The sequence below is a fragment of the Protopterus annectens genome, chromosome 7.part0, assembly GCF_019279795.1.
Source record: "Protopterus annectens isolate FY-2018-M chromosome 7.part0, PAN1.0, whole genome shotgun sequence".
Classification (NCBI taxonomy): domain Eukaryota; kingdom Metazoa; phylum Chordata; order Ceratodontiformes; family Protopteridae; genus Protopterus; species Protopterus annectens.
The window spans coordinates 1545885173-1545908665 of NC_056739.1; the positions used below are offsets into that span (position 1 = coordinate 1545885173).

Sequence of the window (23493 nt, forward strand, 5' to 3'; positions counted from 1 at the left end):
GTTTAGACAAATTCTGGTGGCTGCCAAAAAAGCAATTTCTAGAAAATGGAAATGAAAGTTAGTAAGGCCTTATTCTTCTTCTTTTGGCTGCTCCCGTTAGTGGTCACCACAGCGGATCATGCGTTTCCAATTCTTCCTGTCCTCTGCATCTTGCTCTGTCACACCAACCACCTGCATGTCCTCTCTCACCACATCCATAAACCTTATCTTAGGCCTTCTTCTTTTCCTGTTACCTGGCAGCTTCATCGTTAGCATCTTTTTCCCAATATACTCTGCATCCCTCTTCAGCATGTCTAAACCAATGTAATCTTGCCTCTCTGGCTTTGTCTCCAAACCTTCCAACCTGGGCTGACCCTCTAATATACTTATTCCTATTCCTATCCACCCTCGTCAGTCCTCGTCCAGAGCAAATCTTAACATCTTTAACTCTGCCACATCCAGCTCTGACTCCTGCCTTTTCGTCAATGCCACCGTCTCCAACCCATATAACATAGCTGGTCTCACTACCCACGTGTAGACCTTCCCTTTCACTCTTACTGGTACTCGTCTGTCACAAATCACTCCTGACACTCTTCTCCACCCACTCCATCCTGCCTGTACTCTCTTCTTCACTTCTCTTCCACACTCATCATTATTCTTAACTGTTGATCCCAAGTATTTAAACTCATCCACCTTCACCCCCTGTATTCTCACCATTCCTCTATCCTCACTCTCATTCATACACATAGATTCTGTCTTAGTCCTGCTGATCTTCATTCCTCTTTGCTCTAGAGCATATCTCCACTGCTCCAGGGTCTCCTCCACCTGTTCCCTACGCTTACTACAGATCACAATGTTATCTGCAAACATTATAGTCCATGGGACTCCTGTCTGATCTTGTCCGTCAACCTGTCCATCACCACTGCAAATAAGAAAGGGTTCAGAGCTGATCCTTGATGTAATCTCACCTCCACCTTAAACACATCCATCACTCCCAAAGCAGACCTCACCGCTGTCACTACCCTCGTACATATCCTGTACCACTTTTACATGCTTCTCTGACACTCCCGACTTCCACATACAATAATACAACATCTTTCTAGGCACCCTATCATATGCTTTCGCCAAGTCCACAGAGACACAATACAACTCCTTCTGACCTTCTCTGTACTTCTCCAGCAACACTCTCACAGCAAATATCATATCTGTAGTGCTCTTTCCTGGCATGAAACCATACTGCTGATCACTTATCACCTCCCTTCTTAACCTAGCTTCCACTACTCTTTTCCATAACTTCAAGCTGTGACTGATCAATTTAATCCCTCTGTAGTTACTACAGCTCTGCATATCACCCTTATTCTTAAAAATCGGTACCAAAACACTTTCTCCATTCCTCAGGCATCCTCTCACTTTCAAAGTTTCATTAAACAATCTAGTTAAAAATTCCACTGCTATTTCACCTAAACACTGCCATGCTTCCACAGGTATGTCATCTGGACCAACAGCCTTTCCATTCTTCATCCTCTTCATAGCTATCCTTACTTCCTACTTGCTAATCCACTGCACTTCATGATTCACTATCCGTACATCATCCAACCTTCTCTCCCTCTCATTCTCTTCATTCATCAGCCCCTCAAAGTACTCTTTCCATCTACTCAACACACTCTCCTCACTTGTGAGTATGTTTTCCTCATTATCCTTTATCACCTTTACCTGCTGCACATCTTTACTAGCTTGGTCCCTCTGTCTAGCCAATCGGTACAGGTCCTTTTCTCCCTCCTTAGTCTCCAACCTTTCATACAACTCCTCATACGCCTTATCCTTAACCTTCACCACCTCTCTCTTTGTCATGCACCTCATGTCCATATACTCTTGTCTGCTTTCTTCATCTCTCTGACAATCCCACTTCTTCGCCAACCTTTCTCTGTATACTCTCCTGTACTTCCTTCATTCCACCACCAGGTCTCCTTGTCCTCCTTCCTCTTTCCAGATGTCATACCAAGCACCTTTCTAGCCATCTCTTACTAGCTCTGCTGTAGTTACCCAGCTATTCGGTAACTCGTCACTGTTACCCAGTGCCTATCTTAACTCTTTCCTGAACTCCATCTCACAATTACCTTTTTTCAATTTCCACCATTTGATCCTTGGCGTTACCCTCACACTCCTCCTCCACTTCTTGATCACCAACGTCATCCTACAAACCACCATCCCATGATGCCTAACTACACATTCCCCTGCCACCACTTTATAGTCTCCAATCTCCTTCAGACTAGTCCTTCTACATAAGATATAATCCACCTGTGTGCATCTTCCTCCACTCGTGTATGTCACCCTATGCTCCTCCCTCTTGTTAAAATACGTACTCACCACAGCCATGTCCATCCTTTTCGCAAAATCCACTACCATCTGACCTTCTGCATTCCTTTGCTTAACACCATACCTACCCATCACTTCCTCATCCCCTCTGTTCCCTTCACCAACATGCCCACTGAAATCTGCTCCAATCACCAGTCTCTCACCCTTGGGTACAGTCAACACCACTTCATCCAACTCACTCCAAAATTTTTCTTTCTCACCCATCGCACACCCAACTTGTGGAGCATATGCACTAACATTCATCATTACACTATCAATTTCCAGCTTCATAAACATCACTCTATTCGACACCCTTTTCAACTCCAAAACACTCTTAGCATACTGTTGCTTCAGGATAACCCCTATGCCATTTCTCCTCTCATCCACACCATGATAAAACAATTTGAACCCTCTTCCGATACACCTAGCCTGGCTCCCCTTTCATCTGGTCTCTTGCACACACAATATACCAACCTCCCTTATGTCCATCATATCAGCTAGCTCTCTCCCTATACCAGTCATACTGCCAACATTCAAAGTTCTGACCCTATCACAGTCCTAGCCTTTACCTGCCTTTGGGCATGACTTCTCCCTCTTCTCCTCCTTCGGCCAACAGTAACCCAATTTCCACCAGCACCCTATTGGCCAAAAGTACTGGTGGTGGTCGTTAACCTGGGCCTCGACCGATCCAGTATGTATATCTGTACTGTTGTCCAGCAATTCAGATCCTGAATCCCAGTTAAAAAAAAATAATAAAATTCTTTAGTTACACCAGTTTGCTCTCCGAGAATTTCTGATAGAGTAGTCTGTAGGGAAGTTTTAAAGCCTACATGACACTCCCCCAAAAATATGTTCCAACTACCTCTTTCTTCCACATCACACCTCCAATGTTTGCAATCTACCAGAGGAAAAAATATTTGGAGTCTGCTTGCTTATTGGGTTTCTGTATGTGAGATATACAAAACATAATTTATGTACATATTCATTCCTTGTATCCTGACTGGCGGAGACTTATTTTAGCAATTGTGCTCTTAGGGTAGTTCTTGGGTGGGGCATACAGAATTTCCTCCTAATTGGGCAGCTTAAAGGTTTCAGCAGTTATTTTTCTTCATGTTACCACAAATACTCTAAATAGTTGATTTATATAAAGAAATCCTGACTTAGAATGAATGTGCATTGATGCTCACTCATTACATTTTCACATAAAAAATGCAACCCCAAACAAGTGTGGTCTGAAACCTTGAAAATCAATTTAACAGAAGTTTTTTTTCAGAATTTTACTTATTTCTTATTACTTTGTTAAAAAAGAGCTACATTAATTATATGAAAATGAATGTGCAAAAAGATAGCCCATGTATCATCATCTCTCACTACATACTAATAAAATACTACCATTGCTTAGACAAAGTTTGCCACTAGGATACTCAAACCAGTTTTGTGAACTGAAGGAGGATCAGTCTGGCAGTTGGTGCAGAAGGTTAAGGTTGTGAACTGTAGTTCCCATGGTACATGTAACCTTGAACAAGTCACTTAACCAGATAGTGCTTGGGGGTAACTGGGAATTTGGGCTCCTCAATGGTCTCCAAAACTGCAAGCCTAGTAACTATGACTTGGGTGTGGCATTTTCTAAGAACCCTTCTTAACAAATAAGAATTTAGATGTATATACAGCAAATCAGCCTGAAAAAAAATCTGAGAAAGAGTACATACTGTAGGTAAGGCACTTTCAAAGACAAAACTATATATAGAGATATTAGGGTAAAAACAGGACTGGACACGATTGAGAAAAGGAAGGACATGTAACAGAAGACTGATATTTTCAGATGTGATTAAGAATGCAAATTTAGGGACGGCATCATTCACAGAAACTCTGCTGCAGAACAAGGAGGAAAGATAAGACATGAGGAGATGGAAATAACTATTTTCAAAGATATATAGTAATGTATAGAAAGAAAAGGGCTTCATAAAATGTAGAAATTCAGAAACTGTTAGAAATCAAGACTTTACATGACAAGCACACAATAAGCCTGAAAATGAATAGTAAAATACAAGACCACTTCAAAAAGCAGCTTATTCTATGGTTTCATGTAATGAACAGACTAAAGAGGCAAAAGCACTCGTGTAATTCTTCCCCAAAAATGCACAGTGAAAATATGTGGAAATGCACTGACGTATATACAGGCAATGCAAAAAGGACCCTTTAAAGTACAATAAATCTTGGATTCTCAATGTACAATCCCTTATTTAAAGATGAAGACATACACAAAGGTACCCAATATGGAGACTTCCATAAATTTCTCAAGCTTCAGTTAACTCTACAGACAATTTCACTAAAGAAAAATATCAGAAAAGTTAGCTTTACTGCGCCGCCAGAAATATGTTTTAAGTGTGAATGCCAGCATTATTCAAAACTGTTGCACATATGACACTATTGCTGAAGGGCATGCTTGTACTAATCTAAGACTCAACAATTTTCTGAGGCAAGACAGGACATCTGCAGATAGTCTACAAAGGAAAGTACAAGTTGCACTTGCCATAACAGCAGATGTTCAAAATGTCTCCATCCTTCCTAAGATACAAATCCAAAGCTTCACAAAGCTCTGGCTCCCTTCCCACACCTGCACTCTGACTGCTGACTGGCTGCCTACCTTGGAGGGAAATCAGCAGTCAAGTGTAGAAATCTTCAGGACTTTCTTGCCTATAAAGAGAGAAAGAACTCATCCTGAACCTTAATATGTAACGGTAAACTAAAACTTTATATCCCAACAACTTACCGTATATGCATCAGTAGGAGGATGGTTGCTGCAATAATGAGGAATTAAAACACCTGCTGCTACGGTAAGTGCAAAGTACACAGCAGTACTATGCTGCTACATGGACCAATTACCAAACCCTATCTAATGCAGGAAGAGGAAGGATAAAGACCCAGGAGCCTGTGGATAACAGTCCTAACAAGGTCAGTCCTGGACATGGAAAAAGAATAATGCTTTCAAAGTTGCATACAAAATATCATGTTGCTGCCTCTATAATGCTTCTGGAGTGCATCCACTTCAAGTATGCTGCAGTAGATATCAAGGCTCTAGTAGAATGTGCCTTGACACTGCCTGGAATAGATTTACCATGGCAGGTAGAACAAAAAGCAATACCAGAGAACCACCGGCTTAAAATGGTGTGTTTTGACTCAAGTTGTCTCTTCTTTGCCCCTTAGTAAGAAATAAACATCTGATCTGCTCTTTCCTAAATGATTTAGTTCTGTCAATATAGTACATTAGCTGCGTGTGTATGTCCAGAGTATGAAGAATAATTTTTCCCTGCTTCTGAGGATATGGATCAAATACTGGGAAATCAATGGCTTAACTCAAAGTAAGCTCTGAAACTAATTTGGCATCAGTGAGGATTTTGTGCTTAATATAACCATATCTCTAGGGAGATCACATGGGTTCATCCGATACTGAGAGCTTGCAACTCAGATACTCTTCTTGTAGATGTCAGAGCACAAAGGAGTACAGTCTTCCATGTGATGAACCTTTAGTTCACCTGATGAACTGGTTCAAAAGAAGGCATTTAACTTTTCCAGCACAAAGTTAAGATCTCAGGAAGGGGCCACCAGTTTCTAGGAAGCCTAAGATGTAAAACACCCTTCGGAAACTGTTTTACCAAAAACAAAGAAAGAGGAGGATCCATAGGCAGGCATGCTGAAATGGCCACAAGACATAAGTTGAAAGAGGAATAAGAATGGGCAGAGGAAAGTAACTCTCACAAATATTTCAGTACCAGTGATATATAATCCCCAATGTTGCCCTGGCTATTAGTTAGGCACCACCTAGAAAATATTTTCCACTTGCCAATATATAAGATTTCCTGGTAGGGGGCTTTCTTGCCTCCTTTAAAAGTACCTGCTGCACTTCCTAATGAAAGTGGTGCCTAAAAGGTATCAAACTAGAATCATTTAGGCAGCTGTCTGAAGTTCTTTCAGACTAGAGTTTATCAAACTCGCTTGTATTGTGTGGTTACATCCACTCTGTTAGGAAGCTTGTGGTAATTGCAGTTGGCCAAATCCATAAGAAGGTAGATCAATGTAGCGTGGGACAAATGGAGTAACCACAATGATTTCTGGAAAGTCCTAAATTCTTCAGAATTACCCTGGACATCAGTAGAAAGGGGAGAAAATGCATAAAGGAAAGTACAGTTCTGTAAAATCTTACCATAACAGTAGATAGCCTTCTCTTCGCTGTTGCAGTATCCTAAACAGAAGGGATCTCCTGCCTAGGGCAGCCCGACGCACCGCCAGTACAGAAATGCCTAATGATCTTGTATGCACCACACATTACACACTTGTGCTCCCTGCACAGAATGCAGAGCATAAAAGAGATGTACGGACACAACTACCCAGAACTGAACTGCCCCAGAAGAAAACAGTTGCCACAGGACAAAAGTCCATGTACATCCAGAAGGAAAAATTGCAGAAGAAAAAAGGGGAACCCTCAGCTAGACAGGAATCTAAAACAAAAGCCACAACAAATTAGAGGGGGTTGGAGGGAGGGAACAAATACTGCAACATTTATGTCCCTTTTATACCCTACATTCTGTGCGGGGGAGCATAAGCGTGACATACAGTGCATAGAAGATCATAGGCTTTTGTATACTGGCTGAGCTTTGGGCTGCCCTGGGTGGGACATCTCTTCTGTTTAGGATACTACAACAGTGACACATACATTGCATATATAGAAGGACATCATATGTGACCAAGGGAATTAAAATGTACTGTTTTTTCAGGCTTGCTTGCAAAGAGCACTGGTGCAGAATATGTTCAGGTCTCTGTTCAAATGGAGGTAAACAGATTAGAGGTGTTCCACACAACTGGAATAATTCCTGTAATACCCCCTCTTGTTCAATTCCCATTCATGTGGGTATGTCCCGGCTCTGCTCAGCTAGTCTGTCACGATATTTTGCTGTGATGGAATGCCAGATGCTTGGAAAGTTAAGGTGTGTTATAGAGCTACTTCCCAACCCATCATACCAGCCTGCATAGTGTGTGTATGACCTTGTTCATTGATGTAACACATTGCTGTGTATCGGTCTGTAATGAATTCCAGAGATCCTGGGAACCACAGATCATTAAGAGACTTTTAAGGCATGGATCACAGCAAACACCTCTTTGACATTTATGTGCTTTCGTCTGAGGAGTTCCACAAGCCTTACACTTCTACCACCATTGAAATTGTTCCCAAGCAAAATCTGTAGTTACAGATTGACCTGGGATGTGACGAGAAAAGGGGACAACTAGATTTAGGGCCATTTGCTTTCTCCAACAATGCAGTTCCTTTTCAACAAAGCCAAAAATTGGAATCAAACTGCAGAGCAAGAAGATGTTGGGTCTTTTTTTTTTTAATACAAACCACTGAATTTTTCTTGTGTGTATTTCAGCAAGAGATCTTGTATAGAAGCCATGAACCCGAGCATCCATACATATCTTGCAAAAGTCTGAGACTGACTGGAGAAGCTCATGTATTTTTCCAGACAAAAATCCATTTCTCCCAAGAAAAATGAGAGGAGTCTGAAAGGCAGCCCAGAAACACAACACTGTGTGACAGAGTCAAGAAGGACTTTTGTACATTTAATTGGAACCCCAGTTTGCTAAGAAGAGATGAAGCCAATGTTGAGGACTTTTGATTCTGGGAAAAAAAAACTATGCAAAGATAAGCAACTTGTCTAAATAATGGAATATGTGAATGTCATGTAGTCTGCAACGAGCTGTTGCTTCAGCTAGACACTTTGTAAACACCCTAGGAGCTGTAGATAAACCAAAGGGTAATTAATACAGACAACTTACGATTACCAACAAAAGAAATGTACATATCTGCCATACAAAAGATGTGCAGAATAAACTCATTTTTGAAGGCCGCATGATTTTATTTGCTTTCCATAGGTCATAGATAAAGAAATACCTAGTTAAATATCCAAAGTAAACCTGTACTAATTAAACCTTCCAAGTAAGGAGATGAAGACCGACATTTATTAATTTATTACCATTATACACAAAGTCCTGTATTCAAAGAATGAAAAGGATACTTTCTGGCAATATCAAGAACTGGTCCCTGCCCAGATACCAGTACACATTTGTCATGGTATTCTCGAAACATCCTCAAAGGGCTATGTGACATCATCACCTGCTCCTGGGATATCTGTTGGAATAAAAACACGAGAGTAAAATCAAGTAACTCAGGTCACAACTTCAGTACTACTACATTTTCCATGCTTTTACATAGTTTTCAAAGCAGACTGGTTTCCATTATGCTTGGCTGGTATTCACAGCTTCTCAATCTGTGGTTCACTATATGGCACTCTTACTAATGTAGCACACTGAATTAGTTAAATTACCACAGTTAGACTTCTATTCTGCCTCTGATACATAACTACCTACACTACCAGTCTAATTCTCATCTCTGCAGTTCACACAAGACAGTGAAGCAGACAAGAAAATACTCAACATGATTTTTGATTATAGTACCATCAACCAAAGACAAACTCATCAAGTGCCAAGTCAGATGACTCAGCAAAATTAATCAGCGACAATGAACCTTTTTAATCATCTTCCTCTGTGGAAGCCTTTGCTCCCAACACCTTTTCTTCATGGAGGGGAGACCGTACATCCATATTATTTGCATTCTACCTTAAAATGTATGCTTCTTAAGAAAAAGAGGAATTCCCCCAGGGTGGTGAAGCCTGTTTTAAACACCCAGGCAAAATAAATCAAATTTTGTCTCACCTGGTTATAACACATCATACAGACACTCAAGACTGTGCTGTCAAATTACAATAATTTTCAATGTGTACACAGTAAACGAGTATCCTGTTTACTCAGTATAAATGTTATGATTTCAGAGCAAACTTATATGTAAAACATATTTAAAAATCAAAGTTTTAGATATACAACAGAAAATTAATACAAAAAATCTCTTGCAAAGAAAATGCTATTTTAGATGTCTAATATATCACGGCAAAAACAAAATAAAAATCTGGTTTAGTAGAAAATCAGGGGAGAAGAGTAAAAAGGAACTGTACAAACTTATGTTCCCTCCAAGAAATGAAGGTGTCTACTAGCAGTCATAACATTCCATTTGTCCTGAAACAGAAATGTACGACTAATTTGGTTCTCAAAATTCTACGCAAGGGAATTTTAAGACCAAACATGCCAAAAGACTATGTGAGTATTCTTAACTCCAAGCTGTGATAAATTGGAAGCAAGAATAACTAAGGGTGTACACACAACACTTCCTGCTTAAATAATGTAGGGGACAGTCATAACCCCAAAAAATAACCACCATTTTTTTTTTTGGGGGGGCCCTTATTTTCAGGCTAAAATCAGCCTCTTACCAAACAATCAACCCACTCATTCCCCACCTCCAGGGTGATAGTTATCAAGGAAAGGCAAACATTTAAGGCAGCCATCAGGGAAGTTTCAGCCTTAAATCTAGGATGCTCTTGACTGGGTATAGTGGGGGTGTCATGCAATGGGCAGACCACAGTGGCAGTGCCCTCATTTCCCCAAGTGGTGTTTCCTCCAAGCAAACCCATACCCGGGAAAGCATAAGCAGTGGTTTCCCCTGGTCTCCACTAGGGAACTCTCAAAAACTATGTGAGCCTCCCCCTTCCCTGTCTGGCTTCTACATTGCTAAGACCAGTTATCAAACCTTATTTGCCTGGGTCACAGTAAAGGCTTGCTCTCTCTCTCTGCATCATACCCTAAAATGTTACTTTCGATGTGATTTGCATGTATTGGGTTGAAATTCTAGAACAGTATAACCAAATCCTAGATGAAGATGATATTTAGTTATTTGACATTTGTTTACACGGAAAGTTTGACTGAGTCATAATGTACCCATTTTCAGCACAGGCCCAGGGTTTTTTTTTTTACATAGAGTGACAGGACTCAGACATCATAAAATCATACAAACAATTCAGTCAAAAATTAATACATTGTCACAGGAAAAGCAAGATTATCATCACATAGAAAATTAACATTGGAATATGCAAATGTTTATAGTCTGGTATAGATAAGAGGATAAGACTGAAAATCAAGAAGGTGAAGTGGTAGAGAACAACGTAAGAAGGTAGGTGGATAAGAAATAGAGGGAGAAAGAGTATGAGAGTGGGTGTAAAGAAAAGGATGGGAAGAAAAAGGTTTAGGAGTGGTTCAGTGAGCAGTATTGCAGGAGCAAATCCATGAATTGGTTAAGTGCTCTTTTAAGAAGCTTTTGAGGGAGTGCAGGTTAGAGATAGCTTTGGTGGCTAATGGAAGGGTGTTCCATAATTTTTCCATACATCAGGAGTTGAGGTTTATACCCAAGCTTTAAAGTTTTAGACATACAACAGAAAATTAATATAAAAATCTTAAAGAAGAATGATCTTGCAAAGAAAATGCTATTTTAGATGTCTAATATATCACGGCAAAAACAAAATAAAAATCTGGTTTAGTAGAAAATCAGGGGAGAAGAGTAAATGAAGGTGTCTACTAGCAGTCATAACATTCCATTTGTCCTAATTTTAAGACCAAACATGCCAAAAGACTATGCGAGTATTCTTAACTCCAAGCTGTGATAAATTGGAAGCAAGAATAACTAAGGGTGTACACACAACACTCCCTGCTTAAATAATGTAAAGGACAGTCATAACCCCCAAAAATAACCACCAAAATCAGCCTCTTACCAAACAATCAACCCACTCATTCCCCACTTCCAGGGTGACAGTTATCAAGGAGAGGCAAACATTTAAGGCAGCCATCAGGGAAGTTTCAGCCTTAAATCTAGGAAGCTCTTGACTGGGTATGGGGGGGGGGTGTCATGCAATGGGCAGACCACAGTGGCAGTGCCCTCATTTCCCCAAGTGGTGTTTCCTCCAAACAAACCCATACCCGGGAAAGCATAAGCAGTGGTTTCCCTTGTCTCCACTAGGGAACTCTCAAAAACTATGTGAGCCTCCCCTCTCCCTGTCTGGCTTCTACATTGCTAAGGCCAGTTATCAAACCTTATTTGCCTGGGTCACAGTAAAGGCTTGCTCTCTCTCTGCATCGTACCCTAAAATGTTACTTTTGATGTGATATGCATGTACTGGGTTGAAATTCTCGAACAGTATAACCAAATCCTAGATAAAGATGATATTTAGTTATTTGACATTTGTTTAACCGGAAAGTTTGACTGAGTCATAATGTACCCATTTTCAGCACAGGCCCAGGGAGAAAAGCTCCAGATACATGTGGCTAAATCATATATATATATATATATATATATATATATATATATATATATATATATATATATATTTTTTTTTTTTTTACACAGAGTGACAGGACTCGGACATCATAAAATCATACAAACAATTCAGTCAAAAATTAATACATTGTCACAGGAAAAGCAAGATTATCATCACATAGAAAATTAACATTGGAATATGCAAATGTTTATAGTCTGGTATAGATAAGAGGATAAGACTGAAAATCAAGAAGGTGACGTGGTAGAAAACAACGTAAGAAGGTAGGTGGATAAGAAATAGAGGGAGAAAGAGTATGAGAGTGGGTGTAAAGAAAAGGATGGGAAGAAAAAGGTTTAGGAGTGGTTCAGTGAGGAGTATTGCAGGAGCAAATCCATGAATTGGTTAAGTGCTCTTTTAAGAAGCTTTTGAGGGAGTGCAGGTTAGAGAGAGCTTTGGGGGCTAATGGAAGGGTGTTCCATAATTTTTCCATACATCAGGAGTTGAGGTTTACACCCAAGCTTTTATAGGTTTATAGGTTGGTACTAGACTATCAGCCCTAGGGCCTATACAAGCCTAGCCATAACAATTCCCTGGCTATTACTTCCCACACTATTTTCTTCCCTGGACCCCTGTCTAGCAGGGTGACTGACGTGATCCCCGGGGTGAATTTCCTTTCTCCCATCCAATCGTCAAGGTTCCTTTTGAAGAGGACCAAAGATGCACTCGGCTTGACATGTATGGGCAATCTATTCCAGAGTCTGGGGAGTCTCTGGGTCAGGAACCTATTCCTCCAACATGTTTTGTTTATTGTGATGACAAGGTTTAGATCCCTGGAGCGTGTGGCTCTGAGGGATTGGGATTTCTTTAAGTGTAGCATGTCCAACAGCTCTGGGTGTGACATGGCCTTGTATGTTAAGCAAAGATCGCCTCTGAGTAGACGATATGCGACAGAGTATAGCTGGAGTTTTTTAAGGCGGTCAGCGTAGGGCATCTGCTTTAGGCCTGTGATTCTTTTAGTGAGGTATTTCTGTGGCCTTTCCAGTTGTTGCAGATGTCTTGAGAGGCACATACCAAATGAGTATGCATCTTTTCTATGCCTCCCCCCTTTTTACAAACCTAAACAGGACAACCCTTAACAAACTTGCTTCTTGTTACAATCACATAATTAGATTTGCCACAAATTCCACCTTTAGAACGCACCACTGCACCAACTTGAAGCAACTAGGGTGGTTAGAGTTTTCCAGCCAACTCCATTTCAACCAACTCAAAACGGCTCACCAGATACTGTATCACCCAGAGAAAATACCAGCTCTGAAAAACATCATTCACCCCTATATTAACCTGCAATCTTTCGCTCCAATAAGATCTTAGCTCAAACTACCAAAGCCAATAATTCTGCTGGGGATTCTCTATTCTCAAACTTTGTAGGTAAAATGTGGAACTCCCTACCGACCATGCTCACCTCAGAACCTTCACTCCTACAATTCAAAAAAAAGCTTAAACCCCATCTCAATACTCTCTGGCAATGTCCCTGTTCCAAACCTGATTAACCACTATCATTTAACCTTCTCTTACCTCTCTATCCTTAACCGCTTTTTAACAAGGCGCCTCACCTTTGTAACTGACCTATGTTTGTTTTTTATATGCTGCTGATATTTTTTTCCCAAGATGTGATGTATCTTTATATTGTATTTAGAACTCAACTATCTTCCTTTTTTTGCATTAACAATGTTCATATGTCTGTTATGTACCTGGAGCTTTTCTCCCCGGGCCTCCGCTGAAAATGGACATGTATCCAGTCGGACTCTCCCGGTTAACAAATGTAAAATAAATAAAATAAAATAAATGAGGCATTGTATTCTATAATGGGTCTAATGAGAGATGAGTACAATGGGACAATGACCTCCTTTTTTCTGGATGAAAAGCCCTTAGTGATGAGGTGTGCCACATAGAAGAATTTCCTGACTGTTGTGGCGATGTGGTTATCGAAGGTGAGACCACTGTCCACCTGTGTCCCTAAGTCTCTTATCAAACTTTTGGTGTTTAATGTACTGCCACCTATATGGTAATTCACGGATACATGTTTTTTCCCAAAGGGGATAACTATACATTTCTTGGCATTGAGCTTGAGCCCATGGCTCTGGCACCAAGCATCTGTTTCTGTAAGGCCCTTTTGTAGGGTATCCACATCATTTGGGGATTCAATAATGGCTCCCAGTTTGCAGTCATCTGCAAACTTTGTTATCCAGAGTCCCTTAGTGTTGGCCTGTACTTCAGAGAAGTAGATGCCAAACAAGAGCAGTCCCAGGACTGAACCCTGAGGTACTCCACTTGTCACTTGTCTGGAGCTGGATTGGGAGTCGGCTACTTTTACAGTGTGGATTCTATCAGTAAGCCAGTTAGCAACCCATTGGGTGACATAGGGATTAATGCCCAGCTTAGTAAGTTTATCTATGATTCCAGAGTGGGGGATGGTGTCAAAGGCCTTGGCAAGGTCTAGATAGGCTGTGTGGACCACCTTACCCTTGTCCACGGCTCTGGAGACTGATTCAAAGAAGTCAATCAAGTTCAGGAGACAAGATCGGCCCTTCACGAACCCAAACTGGGTGGGGTCCAGTGTTTGAAGGCTGCCCATGTCTTTGTTTATAAGTTCCATGATAATACGCTCCATGGCCTTGCAGATAAGGCTTGTCAGACTGATGGGACGGTAGTTTCCGGGATATTAAGTTTATGGGTAGTGAGGGGGTGTTTGTCTTTGATGTAAGGTATCTATTACGGTCATGAGGGGACAGGTGATCTGCTGTGGTGACCCCTAACTGGGAAAAGCCGAAAGAAGAACTATTAGGGGCATAAGTGTCAATTAATTGGCTAATGGCAGGACAAGCGAGTGGGATGTGGATGATATGGTTTTGGCCAGGAGAGTTTTGGAAGGGGTGGTGAGGAAATTTTTCCTTCTGTAAAGGATGCTTAGTTTTTAGGTTTTTTTTTTTTTCTTTGTATGTGGAGATAGAATTTGAGTTCATCATCAATTACTACCCCTCATAATTTGGTATGGTTGTTTACAGAAAAGAATTTGAAATTGTTATACTAGAGCAGTGTGGTTTGTGGGTGAAAATAAGTAGTTTTGTTTTTTTCTGGGGATCAGTAGGAGTTGGGCATTCGTAAGCCAGGTTTCTATAGATTAGAATGTTTTCTGTGTTACTTGTAGCCGAGCTAGTGTGTCTGATTTGCAGATGATTGTGCAGTCATTTGCATACTGAATTAGAGCGCCTTTCCAGGAGGTTGTATGTAGACTGTTGATAAAGACATTTAATAATAGTGGTTCAAGGATGGAACCTTGAGGCACACCTGTGGAGGTGCTGAGATAGGAGAAAATGGAGTGTTGCCATGTTACAGCCGGCTGCCCATCAGTTAGATAGCTACAGAACCACTGCAGTGAGTGGGGAGACAGACCAATACTGGAAAGCTTATCAAGAAGCATAGAGTGACAGACCATATCAAATGCTTTTTATAAGTCTAGGAATAAATCAGATATTTGTTTGCTGGAGTCATGGGCTTTGCTGACAGTATCCACAAATGACAGTATAGCTGTTGAGGTACTGTGGGTGGGACTAAAGCCATGTTGAGTGTGAGTGAGAAGATTATAAGGTATGACGTGGTGAAGAGGTTGGAGGAGTATGCATTTTTCTAGAATTTTGGGATGGAGGGACAAAATAGTGGTGGGTCAAAAGGTGGTGATATCAGTGGAGTTACCTCCTTTGTAAAAGGGGATAATGTGTGACATTTTCCATAGGTAAGAGACTTGAGATTCAGCTATTGATATGTTAATTAGGACGCTAACCGGGAAAGCTATTGCATCTGCAGCCAACCTTATGTATTCGGTGGGAGTTTGTCGCCTGAGGTACAGCAAGGTTTTAGTTGTCGTAATTGTTTTTTTTTTCTTTTTTATCAGGGATAATATAATGGGCAACAAGTTAATAGGAGGATGACGAGGTGTTTGGGCACTGTGTAAGTATGCTGTGTGGGATTTGTTTGGAGGTGGTGGGTTGAGGTTTATAAGTTGGGTTTGGTTGGACTATGGATTCTATAAAGTATGTATTGAATTTGGTGACTGCTTGGCAGGGTGGTATGTCTGGGTATAAATTCAAGTTGGTTTTACTTCCTGGGTTGAAAAGTGATGACATGGAAGACAAGAATTTCTCACGTTATTTATATGGTTATCGTGAAGATGGGTGTAATACATTTTTTTGTCCTAGGATATTTTTTGCCTGGTTGCGGAGTTGTCTGAATATCTGCAAATTAGTGTCATTTTTATTTTTTTAACCAAGCTGTCCAAGCTTTGTCTCTCTCTCTCACTAAGCGGGAGTGTTTTTAGATTGGTCCAGTCAGTAGCCTTCAGTGTGTCCATGAATATGTCTTCATTAAATTTCTGTAGGTTGCGTATGACTTTGAATGTGTGTTGATTAATGGGCTGGTAAATGGTCGCTTACGGAGTCAGGGAGTGTACCATAGAAGGGGTAGTTAGTGGCGTTTGAAACTAGGATCCAATCTAAGGCTGATTGCTAGGTATTATATCTGGTTAGAGTACCAATTACTTGTGTAAAGCCGCAGAGGTTTATAGTGTTAGTTGGGTTATGTGCAGATATGGTTTGCCAGTTGATGTTAACATCGCCAAGGATAATGGTTTCATTTTGTATTGTTTCAAAAATCCAGGATAGGATGTTTTCCAAACTAGGAATGTTTTGTCCTGGAGGGATACACAATACAAACAATCGAGATGGTCTTAAGCAGGGTTTATTTTTAAGAATGTAATAAGGATTTCTGTTGTACCAAATTTGGGTGCAATTTTACCATAGGGGGTAACATGTATGTTGGGGAAGACTAAACCTGTTCCACCTGCCTTTTTATGCACTCTTTCTCCTCTGTGCTGTAACCAGGAGGTAGAATTTCAGCATCTTTTACTCAAGGTTTTAGCCAGGTTTCTGTGATGGCAAGGATGTCTGGATTGTTGAGTGTTAACCTGACGTAAAAGGCTGCCAGTTTGTTGCATATGCTCCTAAAGCTGAAACTGATAAATTTTAGGTGCTTTGTTTGAAAACTGTGTTTGGGACCTGGATTTGGGTGAATGCCTCCATACAAATGTATGAAACTGGAAGAGTGTTTAGTTATTCTGGGAGTTTTGGAAAATTTGGATATAGGTGTTAATTTTAGGTTGAAGTAGCTAGTATTGAAAACTTTGTGGTGGCTATAGCAGAAAATAGGAATAGTGATTAGGGTTGGGTATACCTGAGAGTAGCATGTGGTAGGGGGACTGAGTGGTAATGATGAGGTAGTCAAGTAGCAGTTTATTAGCAGTGAGTGTGGTGGAGGTGTTAGGGTTGAGAGGAGGAGAAGGAAGAGAAGTGGGAGGCATGAGTATACTAGCATGATTGTTTAGTGATTGGAATGTAGTGTAGGTAATTGTGAGAAGATATCAATGTGATAAAGGGAGTGGTGAGTGAGGTAGAAGTGAGGTGGTGGGGGATGTTGTTAACTGAAAGGGTGGAGTTTAGAGATGGAGGGAAGAGATGTGGGGGAGGATTTATGATGGGTATAAGAGTAGAGTATTGAATGGAGTGGGTCTAACACCCAAAGTGGAGCTTCCTCCAAAAAATAATCAGTCAGACTAAGCAGGAGATAAGGAAAAGTACCAAAAATAATGACGCTAAGTGTACAAATGATAGAAAAGCAGTCAAGGATGCTGAAGGTTAGTCAGGATGAAAGGGGGGGGGGGGATTAGTATTCGTTAAGAGAAAAGTCTCAGGGAAAATACTGTCCAAACAAGCTTGTAAATGTAAAGGGGTAGTTTAGGACTTTGTCAAAGGGAGTCCAACTAAGTGTGCACATTAGATTCTAATACATATTTTATGCAAGAGACTGCTAGTGTCAACTTTAGATTTGCATTAAGGCAGATAGATTTATTGTACTTTAAAGGGTCCTTTTTACATTACCTGTATATATAGCCAGTCAGTTATTTTCCATCACTGTTGTCGCGCATTTTGGGAAAAACACGAAAAGCTTGCCTTTCTAGTCTCTGTTCATTACATTACATGAAACCATAGAATAAGCTGCTTTTGGTCTTGTATTTTATTATACTATTCATTTTGCTATTAGACAATACAGTTTATGTATACGTAACACTACTAGTGTTTAGCCATACAACATACTCTTGATTAATGAGTCCTGGGCCTGTGTCTTGAGACCTTGGTAAGAGCTGCAGAGTATTTTGCAAGTAGAAGTTCCTCCAGGACAGCAGTTTTATGGGCAGTTTGTCAGACTTTAGTCATTTATTTGGCACTGAGCTTTTGGTCCGGGTAATTAGACAACTGATGTCTTAATGTGTACATTCTTACAGGGAGAAAGTGAAAAATAAGGGGGTCGAGTATCAGCAGAAAATAGGAGAGAGGAATAGGCGATAGCAGAAGGATGCAGAGAATGGCCTTAATAATTAATTGTAATAATGTTGAAGTCTTAGCTAAAATCTACATAAAAAGTCTACCTTAACACACTTCAGATACTCTCTTAGCTTATCTCTGCTTGTTAATTAATGTGGCACAGCTGCACTCAATCCACCACTGCAGTAAGCCATTATCTAACACTCTACAATATGTAGGTACACTGTAAGGTTCAGTATAGGGCTCTTTAGGGTCAACAGGACATTATTAAAGCTCACTCTATACATTAAAATTATGCATCACTCACATTTGCTGTGACTTATTTATATGACTTTGACTACCCAGCCTCCCAAACAAAGTGGCTGCAAAATTAAAGTACACAATCAATCAGACAGGTAGAACTCAAATGTTGCTTGCACGAATAACAATGTTATCTATAGATAAAATGTATGTGGTCTTGAATATGTGAACTTTTGGAAGATCTATGCCCAAGTTATGCTTCTACTCATAGCCGGCCTTAGGCATAGCCCAACTAGGCGGTCGCCTAGGGCGCCGTTCTAGTAGGGGCGCTTTTCCTGTATTTATTTGGTATAGGTAGACCAGGATGGTGTGATGGGGGCGCCGTGGAGCCCTATTGCCTAGGGCATCAGTTGACCTAAGGCCACTCCTGGCTACTTAATAAAGTGGATTACAATCAGTTTCTGATCATGACCAGCTTATCAAGAAGTGAAGCTTGACATCCATGTTGTGAACACATCAGTAGTATTTATGATCAGAGAGACACAATCATAACTTTCTGTGGTGCATGCAGCTCTATGTGAACCTTGTACTACCAGCTATAGAAAAAAAAATAATAATAAAAAAAAAAAGGACTAGGGGCATGAAATGTTTTAATAGCTTTGAAAGCACCTGGAGCTTGGGAAACAGGTCAAAAACCTCTAGTCAGATAAAAGAGCCAACGATCTAATGCTAGGAGGGAAGGTAGTCCCACCCAAACTGCAGCTGACAAGGGTTCAGTTAGCACCCCAGCCGCTAGAAAGTCAGCCAGAGGGAGAAGACTTGGTTATCAGAGGCCTGCTCATCTCGCTCAGAGACTAGGTGAAGAGCCTCATCTCGCTCAGAGACTAGGTGAAGAGCCTCATCTCTCGCTCAGAGACTAGGTGAAGAGCCTCATCTCTCGCTCAGAGACTAGGTGAAGAGCCTCATCTCGCTCAGAGACTAGGTGAAGAGCCTCATCTCGCTCAGAGACTAGGTGAAAATGTAAGATACTGTTACAGTGAAAGCTAAAAAAAAGCAGCAGAAGCTGGTGGCAGTTGCTGCATTAACAGCAGGACAGACCACTTAAGCATGTTCAAGAAAGTTCAGGAACCACATCTGCTTGCACTCATGGCCCAGTGTGAATGGAAAACTGCAGGTATTAGCATAGAGGGTAAAAAAGCAACCATCAGTAGTAGCAGCAGCCTGAATGGTGCCACCCCTCCATCTATTACCTAATGATAGTAAAGAAAATTAAAACAACCTAGGAGTCGTACATAAGAAGCTTGGGGGGGACATTTCTTCCTGATCTCTGACATGACACCCCAGATCACTACTAGAATACTAGTTAGTTCTCACCTCTCTCACTAAGGCTTGGACAGTTTTTTTTTTTACCCTTCAGGAATACACAGCTGAAAGGGAAGAGCAAATGAGATACAAGACTTGTTCTCTAAGGACCGTTAGCCAGAGGTTAGGTAAGGAGCAGGGTCATATACAAGGAACCACGCTGTTGAGGTTATCTTGATATAGGATAATCTCAGCTCCTCCATTTTTGGGAAAGCTACTACTGCTGACATGTACGACACCAAAAGTACAGTTTTGTACTTACCATAAATGTAGATGTTCGAGTGCTAAAACAGCTGCAGTCATAACAGATGGGTTTTCCTGCCATCAGGCGGTTCCTCGGTCGGCTGAATTCCAAAGTCTAGGTCCGGCGTCGGTTGTCGTCGCTTCTTCCCTGACATCAGTGCGACAGGGGTATAAAAGAACCAGCCGACGCCATTTTCTTCAGTTTTTCTTGCCCCAGATGTCAGGTGCCCCCAAGAAGGAAGGCAATACATAAATTTATGCAATAATGCAATGCAGTAATATCACAAAACAGTAGTTGCAAGCAAATACACCATAAAAGAATACCCCAATGAGGTTGTATGAGGAGGTGTTCGCCATTAGGCCTGTTACAGAGGGGAAGGAGGGAGGGAAATTTGGACTGCAGCTGTATTAGCACTCGAGCATCTACATTTATGGTAGGTACAAAACTGTACTATGTTCATCGTGCATACAGCTGCAGTCATAACAGATGGGTAGAATCCCAAAGCTAAAATAAGGGTGGTAGGCACTAGGTGGAACTAGGAGGAGCTAGGATGCCCTGCAAAACTGCAGTGGCAAAACCTGCTCTAGATTTGGAGTATAAAGGCAGGTGATAGTGCTTGGAGAAGGTATGCACAGAACTCCAAGTGGCAGCTTCCAAAATATCTTTGGTAGGAACCCCCCCTGAGGAAAGCTGCAGAGGTAGCTGTGGCCCTAGTGGAGTGAGACCTTATGCCTGCAGGTACAGTTTTACCATGAAGAGAGCAACAGAAGCGTATGCAGTGAGCTATCCACTTTGAGATTGTCTTTTTGGAAATAGGCTTCCCTTGAGCCCCTGTAGCATAGGACACAAAGAGTTGCTCAGATTTTCTGAAAGGCTTTGTACTGTCCAAATAATAGCGTAGTTGCCTGTGAATGCCCAAAGAATGTAGTAGCCTCTCCCCTTTGTTTTGAGGATTGGGGTAAAAGGTAGGTAAGTGGATAGCCTGATTCAAGGCTACCCTGGATACTACCTTTGGCATAAAGGAAGGATTGGTTCGTAAGGAAACTCTGTCCTGATGGAAAATGATGAAAGGTTGCACAGCCATGAGGGCTTGTAGTTCAGAAACCCTGCGAGCTGAGGTGATAGCCAGCAGGAAGGCTGTTTTCCAGGACAAATATTGTAGTTCTGATAAGGCAGCTGGCTCGAAGGGAGGCAAAGTCAGTTTCTCTAGAATGAAATTGAGATCCCAAGCAGGCACTGGTTGTTTCCTTGGGGGTTTAATATTCTTAGCCCCTCTGAGGAACTGTCTTGAGAGGGTGAGAGAATAAAGGAGTCAGTGTTGTATTCTGCAGAAATGGCTGAGGCATGGATTTTGATGGAAGAGAATGAAAGTCCACTGCTTAGCATCTCAGCTAGGTACTGTAATATTTGAGGTAAATTCAATATTCCAGGGTTCTGGCTCTTTTTCTCATTCCAAGCACAAAACCGCTTCCATTTGGCGGAGTAGGCTTTTCTAGTAGAAGGTCTTCTGGCCTCCAAAATGACATCCTGTACCTCCTTGGAGAGTAGGGTCTGTTGTGATTTTAAGGAATCTTCCATGCGGCTAGATTGAGTGTTTTCAGCTGACTGTGAAGAGTTTTGAAGTTGTGCTGAGTCAGTAGAAGAGGCATTAGAGGGAGGATCCGTGGTGGGGAATGCATCAGGCTCCTCAGGAGTGGGTACCAGTGTTGCCTTGGCCAGTCTGGAGCGATGAGAATCATCTGTGGTCTGTCTGCTCTGGTTTTTAATAGAACTTTGGGGAGCAGAGGAAGAGGTGGAAAGGCATAGACTGTCATTGTTGTCCAACTGAAAGAGAGTGCGTCTACTTTCCAGGCCTGTGGATGAAAGGTCCTTGAGCAGAATTTTGCCAATTGGTGATTTCTGTGGGAGGTAAAGAGATCTAGGTCTGGCCTTCCCCATGCTTGAATTATCTTTGAAAAAACTTGAAGATGCAACTGCCATTCATGTGGATCTGTCATATTTCTGCTTAGGTTGTCTGCCAGTGTGTTTTCCTTGCCTGGCAGGAACTGTGCTTGAAGCTCGATTTGCAATTCTAGAGCCATGTTCCAAAGACACATGGCTAGCCTGCATAGGGGGTATGAATGAGTTCCTCCCAGTTTGTTTATGTACCACATATTACTGTGGTGTTGTCTGTCTTTATCAATAGCTGGCCTGGATGCAGCAGGTCCTTGAAAGCTGTAATAGCATTTTTTACTGCTAGCATTTCCTTTTGATTGATGTGTAGGTGCTTTTCCTTTTGGGACCATCTGTCCTGAATGCACCGATTTGTCATGTGCGGCCCCCAGGCGTAATCCGAGGCGTCTGTTGTGATCATTTGGCTTGCTTGAGGCTTGCAGAATGGGAGACCTGTGTTTCTTTGGCATGCTTGAGCCCACCACAGAAATTCCTTTTGAAGACATGGAATAAGTGGTATTATTGTTTCCAAGCTGTGGCTGTGCTGAGACCATAGGTTTTTTAGGTACCACTGAAGTTTCCTCATATGCAGCTTTGCACATGGGATTAGTAGGATGCAAGATGCCATGAATCCCAGAGCCTACAGGATTTTCCTTGCAGTCAGCCTGGTGAAAGTTGCCATTTTTCTGAAGTATTGAGTTAGTTGCCCTTGTTTCTCTGGCGTGAGGTAGGCCATCTGGGTGTTTGTATCCAAGTTGGCACCCAGGAAAATTATTGTTTGAGATGGTAGTAGCCTTGATTTCTTTTTGTTGACTGTGTATCCCAGGGAATTCAACAACCTTATTACAAAAGCCAGATGTTTCAGAAGTATGTGCTTGCTGTCTGCTTGGATCAGGCAGTCATCCAGATATGGGTATATTTGTATCCCTTGTAGTCTGCAGTAGGCAATTACTGATGCCAGGCATTTCGTGAACACTCTGGGTGCAGTAGATAAGCCAAAGGGCAATGCAGAGAATTGATAATGTGTTGAACCTGCAAGAAATCTGAGGTATCTTCTGCAATCTTGTCTGATAGGGACATGCAGGTATGCCTCCTTGAGGTCCAATGTTACCAGCCAAGACTCCTTGCTCAGCATGGGAAGAAGCTGCTGTAATGTGAGCATCTTGAATTTTGGCACGAGTAAAAAAGTGTTTAGGATGGATAGGTCCAAAATAGGTCTCCAATCTTTGCCCTTCCTTGGTACCAAGAATAGTCTGGAATAAAAACCTTGACCCTGTTCTTGTGCAGGTACCTCTTGAATAGCTTTCATGTCCATAAGATCTGAAATTTGTTTTTGTGCCTCTGCCCTTTGTGTGGCAGGTTTGGCATGCCTCTCATTTTTGGAAGGGTGTGAAAGTGGAATCTGTAGCCTCTGTCTATAATGTCCAGGATCCACTTGTCTTTGTGACAATATGCCAATTTTTGAAAATAGTGCCAGTTTCCGCCTAAAGGTGCTGCCATTTGAGCCTTGCTTGGCATGCAAAGGGCAAGTCATTGGTTCTGCTTTCTGAATGGCTGTGAACTATCCTCACTACCTCTTTGGGTAGGTGCTTGCCATTGTCTGCCTCTAAACGATCCTTGAGATTGTCCTCTACCCCTCGGGCGCCTGTATCTACCTCTTTGGGGTCTGTCAGTGGCTGGAAAGGACCAATTTTTT

The 23493-nt window shown here is 41.5% G+C and overlaps 1 protein-coding gene across 1 annotated transcript in view; it reads right to left on the reverse strand.

Annotated features, from left to right (window-relative positions):
* Positions 1 to 23493, reverse strand: part of LOC122807119 (haloacid dehalogenase-like hydrolase domain-containing 5) — an 865954-nt gene that overhangs the window by 491301 nt on the left and 351160 nt on the right. The window contains exon 3 of the mRNA XM_044078093.1: positions 8406 to 8518. Coding sequence (XP_043934028.1) covers positions 8406 to 8518 — 113 coding nt within the window. The remainder of the gene's footprint in view (positions 1 to 8405; positions 8519 to 23493) is intronic.